The sequence below is a fragment of the Ylistrum balloti genome, unplaced genomic scaffold (assembly GCF_031769215.1).
Source record: "Ylistrum balloti isolate Yb309-2 unplaced genomic scaffold, AGI_CSIRO_Ybal_v1 Utg370552, whole genome shotgun sequence".
NCBI lineage: Eukaryota > Metazoa > Mollusca > Bivalvia > Pectinida > Pectinidae > Ylistrum > Ylistrum balloti.
Genome location: NW_026782348.1, coordinates 191,904 through 202,442, shown reverse-complemented (window position 1 = coordinate 202,442; position 10,539 = coordinate 191,904). Strand labels below are relative to the sequence as shown.

General features: G+C 34.0%; 1 protein-coding gene across 2 annotated transcripts; it reads right to left on the bottom strand.

The window, feature by feature from the left end:
* Window positions 1-2,138: 2,138 nt before the first annotated feature.
* LOC132556132 (probable rho GDP-dissociation inhibitor) lies at window positions 2,139-10,531 on the bottom strand. Of its 2 annotated transcripts, none has more exons than XM_060220518.1 (5): window positions 10,508-10,531; window positions 8,552-8,770; window positions 7,878-7,967; window positions 6,089-6,226; window positions 2,139-4,386 (listed from the first exon to the last, which is right to left on the bottom strand). In XM_060220518.1, exons 2-5 carry the CDS (start codon window positions 8,748-8,750, stop codon window positions 4,190-4,192), a joined length of 624 nt encoding a protein of 207 aa, XP_060076501.1. In that variant the 5' UTR covers window positions 8,751-8,770; window positions 10,508-10,531; the 3' UTR covers window positions 2,139-4,189. The 2 variants fall into 2 exon arrangements, with proteins under 2 accessions (XP_060076501.1, XP_060076500.1); XM_060220517.1 differs by lacking the exon at window positions 10,508-10,531 and adding an exon at window positions 10,023-10,111.
* Window positions 10,532-10,539: the final 8 nt, after the last annotated feature.

Sequence of the window (10,539 nt, the reverse complement as noted above, 5' to 3'; positions counted from 1 at the left end):
CACCCATCCATGGATACAAGCACGCGCGCATATTAGTGTGAAGTGTCACTTTGCGATATTGCGTCATCGCCAAATACAACGGTTACGCACATGTGTGCATATTCTGTTTTAACTTTCAAGGGCCCCCTGTTGGCCACTTTTGGTTTTCTCATCAGTCCCAAAATCAAACGGGCACAATAAGGGACCAAGAAGAACCTACATATGAAATTTGAGATTCATTCAGTTTTTCATGAAAAATAGTGATGAAAAAACTCACTGTAAAATTCCCCGATGAGGACCTGTCAGTCATTCTGTTGTTCTGATCAGGCCCAAAATCAAACAGTCAAAACTAGGATTAAAAGAAACCTTGCGTGTTCTGATCAGTCCCAAAATCAAACAGCTAAAGCTAGGGTTAAAAGAAACCTTGTGTGTTCTGATCAGTCCCAAACTCAAACAGTCAAAACTAGGGTTAAAAGAAACCTTGTGTGTTCTGATCAGTCCCAAACTCAAACAGTCAAAACTAGGGTTAAAAGAAATCTGATGTGTTCTGATCAGTTCCAAAATCAAACAGTCAAAACTAGGGTTAAAAGAAACCTTGCATGTTCTGATCAGTCCCAAAATCAAACAGCTAAAGCTAGGGTTAAAAGAAACCTTGCGTGTTCTGATCAGTCCCAAAATCAAACAGCTAAAGCTAGGGTTAAAAGAAACCTTGTGTGTTCTGATCAGGCCCAAAATCAAACAGTCAAAACTAGGATTAAAAGAAACCTTGCGTGTTCTGATCAGTCCCAAAATCAAACAGCTAAAGCTAGGGTTAAAAGAAACCTTGTGTGTTCTGATCAGTCCCAAACTCAAACAGTCAAAACTAGGGTTAAAAGAAATCTGATGTGTTCTGATCAGTCCCAAAATCAATCAGTCAAAACTAGGGTTAAAAGAAACCTTGTGTGCTCTGATCAGTCCCAAACTCAAACAGTCAAAACTAGGGTTAAAAGAAATCTGATGTGTTCTGATCAGTCCCAAACTCAAACAGTCAAAACTAGGGTTAAAAGAAACCTTACTATGAGATTTGAGAATGATCCATCCAGAACTCCTCCTGAAATAGTGATAGCAAACTTTTATAGTTAAAATCCAAGATGGCTGTCTGTCTGCCATTTTTTCTCCAATTTGTTCCGAAATCAAACGAGCACAACTATGGAGCAATTGAAACCTGCATAAGAAAATTGAGAGAGATCCATTCCTCAAGAAATAGCAATAACCAATCTCGATGTAAAAATCCCAGATGGCCACCAGTCAGCCATTTTGTTTTTCTGACCAGTCCCAAAATCAAATGGGCATAACTAATGAATGAGTGGAAACTACTAATGAGATCGGAGAAATATCCATCCAGTACTTTTCAAGAAATAAATTGTTAAATTTTTCATCAGTTGGTAGGATGTTCATATGTCCTCAAACAGTTCTTGCTTTTGCTACTTCTGGAGAAGTATTTCCAATGGAAGTTTTCAGTTGTGCCCTTTTTGATTTTGGAACTGATCAAAAACATCATGACTGTCAGGCCACCATCTTCCTTGGTCCCTACCTATGCTATTTTGATTGTGAGACTGATCGGGAAAACAAAATGGTTGATAGGTTGCTTTTGTGGCTTTACACGATTTAACTCTATTTCTCAAGAAATATTGGATCTTATTCAAATTTGATACCTGAGTTACTTTTACTTACTAATTGTGCTCTCCTGGTTTTTGGACTGATTAGAAAATCAAATAATTGGATAGTTAAAGGTTCACTATTACCATTTCTTAGCAGGAATTTTAAAATTTAACACTTTTATGAGCAAACACGGAAGAGAGAGGAGAAAAGATCCAACTTTTAAAGAACAAATAAAGATGAAAGATTTTATGACCAGTGGGAGCAACATAGATGATTATCATGGCTGATAAGGGACATGACATGTCCTGGAGTATCAAAATAGGTGTTGTTACGTAACTACCGGAGTAAGATATGTTGACGTAATAATTGTACTTTCTGAAGAATAATAGTCACATGCTAGATTTTCTCTCTGTAATCCACTATGTACAAGTAAACCAATAATGTGGCACCAATTTGCCTAAATTTCTATTTATAGTTTCACCATTAATGTAGACAACACCAAACAATAACTTCAGATAAATTATTCAATATTATTTTAATAGGCAAACATTGACCAGCATCTCTATCATCAGTTAGAATATGATTGAACTTAATGTGTGAAAATTTGCTTAATGATACTGATATGCCTATAGGAGAGAGTTTATATACAAGTACAGTTCATGTATTGTTAATTGTATATATATCTACATGTCACATGTAAACTTTATCTTACAATGTCCTTAATGTTTAGTGGAAGTTTGAGAAACCATCATATTTTTTTTTAATCAAATTATCAAATGAAAACATCTCAAAAAATTTTGACAGATTTTTCAGCATCATCTTGAGATTCAACAGATGGTTTATGAATATAGCTATCTCAAAGTGGAATCCACAGGAAAGTCTGATCTTGATGGTCGATGAATATTGTGTGGTTGTCAATTTTGGCTAACATCAGTTTACATCTGTTATAATTTCCCTGTAGTACACTCTTGGACAGTAAATGATAAATACATAAAGCTTTCCTGAGAAATAACACATCCAGCACACTCAGTCACTTTCACTTCTGTTAAGAAATTGAAAATTAAGAATAATATGATATACACAAATAGCCAACAAAAATTTCTAGAAAAATCAAGAAAATAAATCATAAATTTATTGCATATTAATGAAACCATTAAGTCCTATATGTACGGCATAAACAATCTTACAAAGAAATCTTATACAAATACAGGCAGAATGCAGGGGTTACATGTATACTGGGCAATATAAGCATTTACATATATAAGCACTTTAGGGTAACTATATGAAGCTCAGTAATGTCAAATTGTTCACAAAAATCATTCCTGATTAGAACACACAGCATTTTTTTTTCTTTGTTCATACACAAAGGGCTCCAATTTCAATTTACAATAATCAATCTAATATAATGTTCCTTTAATTTACTGGTATTAAAATGATTTTTCACAATAATAATGACTTCTGCATCAATAATAATAATGATTTCTAGATATAATCTATCCAAGCTACAATCTGTCGGATTTATTTTTCACAATAAAAACAGTAAATGTGATATCAAGGCCAAATGAAATCAGCCTGTAGTTTCTCTGGCAGTATCTATTGTATTTTTTTATGTTTACAATATCTATTTTATCATAAAAAACACTCAAAAATAAAAAGCAGTATTGTGATTCCAGATATTTCCATTCCAATCATTACACATATCACCAGTAATAACATGCAATAGCGAAACCAATCTGTCCTCCATTCAGATGATGATAAGCTGGATAAAAGCATCATTTAAATGGAATCTTATTAACGGATTTACATGTAGTAACAGTATTTGTGTAGAGTTGATCTTAGGAGTTATATGTAGAGGTAGTCACGTCTCTGAGGATGGGAAAACAAACCCAGAACTCCTATTAGAAATGTAAATGGACAAAAGCATGTACTGCATGTTTATTGACAAACTGGACTACTGCTTTCTCTTTTCAAATGAGGTTGCCTGAGAAACTTCAGATTAATTTAAAATGACCACAGTGAAGTACTTCTAACTTTTTATATTTTAACTACAGTTTGCACTGTGCTACATTTATCAAATCATTCAGCTCCTTAGATATATCTTTATATTTTGTAGACTATTTTAAACCTTGATTGAGTCCCTTGAAAAACAGTTTACATTGATATGACACTTCCAAACTCCACAAGTGTGAAGAGGATTTAGGAATGAAGCTCAGAACATAATCTTCTATCAGAATGCATTTGAAACATGACATTGTAAATAACTATTCTGACTGGATACCTGCTCCCTTGTCTCTACATTTTTATATCTTACAAATCTTCAGCTACAATGTTCACGGGTGATATGATAGTTTTCATCCTCTACTCATTCCTCATACTGGTGTTAGAACTGTTGATATTTAGTATTGACACGTGCCATCACAATACAAGGGGGATAACTCCCACACTATTCCATCAAGCCACATCCTAAGGTGATCATGTTGAAGCAGTTGTATCCAACACAGAACAGACAGAATAAAAACGAGACCTTGCTTTCTGATGGAAGTGTTTTGGTATTATTCAAGATTTCAAGTTACTTTCTTTTCTTCACGATTTCTAATTTCCATTCAAATTTCAGGTATTCATGTTTGTCGTCATCAATAAATGTGCTTTTCATGTTGTATACTCCACGAGCTAACATTCCCTTGGGTGCTTCCTCTACACTGGATGTGTAGCATTGCTCATTTTCAGCTGGGCCATAGCTTCCAATCATAATGTTCTTAGTTTCAACTGCAATAAAAATAAAATTTGAGATTGCATTGTTTTTTTTCACCTTCAAATTAACCATGTATTGGACAATATTGAACAGTTTCACTCCACTTCAAAAGAGATTCATTCTGAATATCTTTTATCTTCCAATTATAAAATACTTTCATTGACTTTGCATTTCAGAGCTAAATAGTCTTTAAATCATGGTTGTATATGTTTGGAAGATTCTATTTTTTTTTTTAATTTTTCATAAATGTCTTCCAGAGTACATGTATTTAAGTGTTTATCAAGCAGTTGTCGCAATCAAAACAATCCCGAATTTTTACACCTAAACTCACACTAATTTAACCTAGATACTAAAAGGTGGGGAGTTATGTGTTGCTTTCTCAAGATGAATCAAACTAAGGAATACCTTCATCACTTTATTGGTGATAATTTTAAATTCTAGCATGCACAGGCGACTGTTAGGTAAGGAAAACAAAAACACACAAGTGAATATTTTTTACTTTGGCAGCAATATGTTAGATCTCAAAATTCACACTCAAAGGAAGTTCTTTTTACTTTATAAAGCAAAGTAAACTTATCAAGTGGGTAATGTGAGATTAAAGGATCATAAAATTCACATTTTCTTTCAAACCAAAGAAGACCCTTCCATCCACGATGATTCTATCATATCTTGGACTTGAGAAGAGTTTTTTGAAATTTGAATCAAGTTGACCCGTTTAAGCTCTGCCCATCAGCCACTGGGGTTTAGCCAGAGTCAATATGTGCACACCATTAAAATGTCATCTTATACTAATCATTCTAACCAAGTGTGAATCATTTATAGTAAAAATACAACAAATTATGCTCAAAAATGTTCAATTTTCCTTTAAAAAGTAGAAGTAAATTTCATCCCCTCCCAAGGGAGAAATGCAAAATCCTGAGATCATAAAATTCATAACTTTGCATAAACATCCTCAAACACTTTTATTCCTAAAAAGTATTTGATTTTGCCATATCAGAGTCTTGAGAAAAAGAGTATTTGATTCTGCTATATCCGAGTCTTGAGAAAAAGAGTATTTGATTCTGCCATATCAGAGTCTTGAGAAAAAGAGTATTTGATTCTGCTATATCAGAGTCTTGAGAAAAAGAGTATTTGATTCTGCAATATCCGAGTCTTGAGAAATATGTAAATATAAGTATCAAAGCTTAGTCCTTTTGACCATTTTTGGTTCACCATCATGCTCTTTGGGTGTGGAGACCATAATTTTGGTTCACCTTTTCCATTCAAGGTTTCTATTACAAAATTTCATTAAAATTGGTTTGGGTTTTTTAAAGAAGTCAAAAACATAAATTAGATACAGACACATGCTGGACAATGCCAGAAAAAAATGACTATCGCCAGAGATCACTTGAGACCTTGTCAGGTGATCTAATTATGAAAGCTTGCCTTTTCTATGCAACTTTTTGTCCAATTGCGATTAATGCCATTCCCTAAAATGTTTTAGACCCTACTCCACCTATTAATTCACAAATCTTTTAAATGAAATTTTATTACTACAATACTAAAATTTTCCAATTCATGCTAGAAAAGTATAAAACGTAAAATTTGACAGAAAACCAAAGTGATCATTGATTTCTACAGGTAGTAACATCAGTTGGAGACATCTGAAATGTCAACATCATTAGTAAGTTTTTGGCAAATCACTTTCGTACAAAACACCATGGCCAAGAAACAAACCTGTCAATCCCTTTCGCTTGGCAACTTGTTTATACTTCAAACCTGTCACAATTTCCCTTTGGACATGGAACAAAACAACAATCTTGTATTTACTGTCTTCCACTACTTCAAATGTCGTATTTTTCAAGCTTTCCAAGTCTGCAAAACAAATGTATTAACATCAATAACATCCTAATAAATGGATGTGTTACTAGCTGATTACATGTAACATATTGCTGGGAAATAGTCCTCATTGTGGATCAACCTGGCACCATCTTTATTCTGATATTTAAAATCCTGCTGATAATTAAGTATTTTGGGACCCTTATTGATAAAGCAGTACATCATTGATCTCAAACAATGGCCAGCTGAATTCACACTAGCCGGATACACAGGTAAGAAATACACAAAATCAGATATATTTTCAAGCATAGATGGATAACCGTAAACAAGCCTCGTCTCAAAAGTGTGACAACATTAAAGCCAGTTTTCGAGTGAAATGAGAAAGTAATAAATATTTGATAAATTCTCAAAATCTCAGGTTTTTGCCCTTAAAGCAGTTTTTGATTAGGAAATGTCAATAACATATGCATGCTCGCAATTTCATGCATTGAAGTATTGATGATGGACAATCAATCAATAGTAGTGAGGACCGTAACTAAGGAACCCCGAAACTTGATCTTATCTGAAGTATAATGGAAACTGCTTAATATCAGGTCCCATTTGTCAGGAGATGTGCTAATAAGCAGAGGGTGACAGTCAACACATTATTTCAGATGTCTATACCTTCAAATTAACTTTCTGAAAGGTCAAACTGACTTGTTTCTTACAGAAATTGCCTTCAGACAAAAATTTGTAAATCGATTTGTATTTCCATGAAGTGAAGTGATTTTTCTAAGTTTAATTTGCTCTATGAAATACCTAATCTACTATCATACATTATCGTGATTGATCTTGTCATATTCAGAATTCATGGCCAAATTCATACATAACACTACAGTGTCATAAGTTGTTATTTTACTGCATAATTCATTCATCCATTATTGTGTAGGCTTCACAATAGGGCACCATCACAATATTGATAGCGGACCCTTTGCATATTATCAAAGTCCCTAAGATAGAAAGTTGTTACAGTCAAGACTTGAGTTGGGGTGTGACTGACAAACATTGACAATACTATATAATTATGCATCCCCTTACCTCCTATAATTTGACAAGGAAGTCATGAAAGTAATTGAATTGTTTTGTAAAGTGATATATCCATACTACAATTTAAAGTTATTAAATCTGGATATTTGTGTACACTTTTTTGGTCTTTTTATAACCAAATGCTACATTCAGCATCCCTTATTTCTGTGTTCCTGGACCATGAACTTTGTATTTTTCAAATGTTGGGACTGTTGAGATGACCACAATGTAATGTACACATGTGCATGTAAACATATGTACATGTACAAAGATATTTGGTTAAAAATTGGACTTTCTAAGTAACACAGCCGAACAAAATTTATCAGGAGTAAAATACCCCACAAAATTAAAGTTTACCTTGAAACCTTACCTTTTTCACAGGCAAGACAAAGTTGTTGGTCTCCTGACCTACAACTATGTCGACCTGGGAAAAAGGTAGACAACTGTTCTCAAAATGTTTCAAATACACCGTTAAAAGATCAAACAAAATCTAAACAAAAGAAATTTAATGAAGATAGTACATTATTTCTTGTAAAGACTAATCAGAATTAAATAAGTTATCAGAATACCCACCATATGATAGCGAGCTAAGAATGGAGGGTCATTGATCAATCACACTTACCTTTCAGATCCATGGATATATTTTCCTCTGGTTTGCCCTCTACATGAAGCTCTAGTTTGTTAATTAGAACTTTATTGGGGTTATCTTTGTCTGATAAAAAAAAAATGCATGTTCATCAACAGAAGAGAAGATGATATTATCATTGTAAGTGTGCACTAGAAACTCTTAATAGTGAACTTCATACTATAATGAATCTATTTGAAGTTTCACATTTGTGTCACTCAATTAAAAAACTTTAATAAGCCTTACAAAATAGTGTAAATGTAATACTTGTTTTGCTTGAAGTGGTCAGATGTGACCTTTGTTTGGGTTATGAAGTCGTGAGGATATGACATTTTAGATGGCTTCATTTGAGAAGAACATACTTGTATGTCATTATACGTTACTATTAACATATTCTGTAAGAATAGATATGTGACATTTAATACCAAGTCTTTCATCCCACTAACAACACCTTTCTATATTTGGTTGAAATATACTCATATGTGTATAAAAAAGTTTTGAAGAATGATCTCTATGCTATTGGGCTCTGCCTTTCCCAAGGGGAAGGGGAGATAATACATTTACATAAAATTAAGTCATCTTCATTATCCATTGATCCTCAGATCAAAGTCTTTTACTTAAACAAGTATCAAATATTTGATAATTATATAAAATAGTGCATCAAGCCTTACCAATGACCACATGCAATTTGTCACCCATCAACTTTGACTTATAGTTCCTTAAACTCTCATCATCTTTGTCTGCTTCTAAAATTTCCTGCATGGTTTTTTGCTCAGGAGTTTTATAATATGGGTTGGGTTCCTCATCCTCACAATCATCAATTTCCACCTCATCTATTGGGAGTTCTTGGGCTACCTCTGACTCAGCCATGTTGTCTTTCTCTTGCTAAACTGTAAGTACATAATCATAAATTAAGTGATAATGACCATAGACTTTCCTTCTGTATATAACCTCACGAAACTTTTTGAAAACTCTTCTATGACAAATTAACTCTCTCAGATCACATGATGGATTGAAATTAATGATTTCAGCTTTTGATATGTACCTGTTACACATCTAAGCACCATTTGCTTTTCATTTTACATGAATGGATTAAACTAGTATTGTATGATTAGAATTGAAATTAATATTGGTGGCATAATTTATTTATTAATGGAACAGATTTACTGCTGACAAACACACTTTCTTTACTCTAATTAGAAAATCAAACTTCATACATGTATCTTAATTTTACTGTGGATGCCCATTCATTGATGAACTCAGCCCTCAGTATTGTGAGCTCAAAGTTAAGTAGTAGCACAGAATTCAAAAGATCCATTAGAGTATGCTTTTGACTCCGAAATTTGAGTTCAAGTTTGACTCTTGGGTTTGAATGGACATGATTATATCATATGTTTTGAACCTTTAGATTTTTATTCGAATCCAGCATAGCCAAAGGTTAATGGTCAACTGGATTCCCTGTAGGAGCAATGCATTTGCTCAAATTTGGGATTTAAGTCCAAGCTTAGACCATCCTCGATACTCCACAGTTTATGATTTCTTTCACTCTCTGCACCCTTGGAAATTTGTCATCGCAAAATTGAAAAGTTCCATGTGTGACACCTTGTGGTCAAGATGAAGAGACAGGTTTGATTATTCTATGTACATCAAATAAATCTTGAGATTCCACAACAGTATATTTTAATGGCTATGAAGTTGGGTGTCACTCCTTTGTAGTCTTTGATGCCCATCAGTCTGTAATTGGTAAGGTTTTTCCTTCTCGAACCAATCAAACTACTTTGCTTGTGCCATGATATGTGTCAGGGGTGCAGAGAGCAAAAGAAATGGTAACCTCTGGAGTATCAAGGATGAGCTTAAATTGATATCAGAGCAATCAAGACAAAAATATAATTGTGGTTAGAAAACTAACATCACGCTTGTGCAAGCGGTTTAACCTGAAAAACCCCTAGGGATCTGGACTGAGAATGCACTGCAGAGTATTTGGCATATATAGCTGAAAAGATACATCTGTACCTGTCAGAAACTAACATGCTGAATATCATGAGTTTTCAGAATTTCTGCATAAAGCAGTCAGTGCATGCAACTACTTCCGGAAATGTTACGATATTAAGTATGAATTAGTATGGACAAGAAAGTAAATACCGAATGTGTGCACCTTCAGCCTTACATCTGATGCAGGTGCGATGGTTTATCGTGGAAAAGTTCCGGGTTGCCTGAACCGTTTTAACAGGTTACGCGAAAGCAGTCTTGATGTGACATCAAGGAAAAATTTATATCAATTAAAAGTAACAATGTAACATCAAAAACATTAATTAAATCCAAACCCAGTTCTGAAAAGGACGAAAGAATAGCTCAGGAATCATAAACTACCGTTGTAGCACGCTGCTAAACTTTATAATAACGACTCGAGTTTGATTCATTACGAGCATCTGATCGAAGGCGGAAGTAAAGTTATAACCGGTGCGGTAACGTTCCACCTACTCATCTTTTGAACACTTGTCATCAACAAACGTATACATCATCGAAATAACTATCGAATTGAATATGTCACATGCAAATCAATTAAATACTCGAAAGATACAAGGAAAATGTCACTTCAAATATAATATCTTCCCGACATGACTCACCGGTGCTAGCTTCCTATCGCTCGACAAAGCGT

Bases quoted from the DNA above. Each gene is read 5' to 3' on its own strand.
- LOC132556132 (XM_060220518.1), bottom strand. From the start codon at position 8,750: ATGGCTGAGTCAGAGGTAGCCCAAGAACTCCCAATAGATGAGGTGGAA. The intron at 6,227-7,877 runs GTAAGTGTGATT...TTTGTTTTGCAG, and splicing joins TATATCCATGGATCTGAAAG to ACTTGGAAAGCTTGAAAAAT. The intron at 4,387-6,088 runs GTTTGTTTCTTG...TTTTTATTGCAG, and splicing joins CAAGCGAAAGGGATTGACAG to TTGAAACTAAGAACATTATG.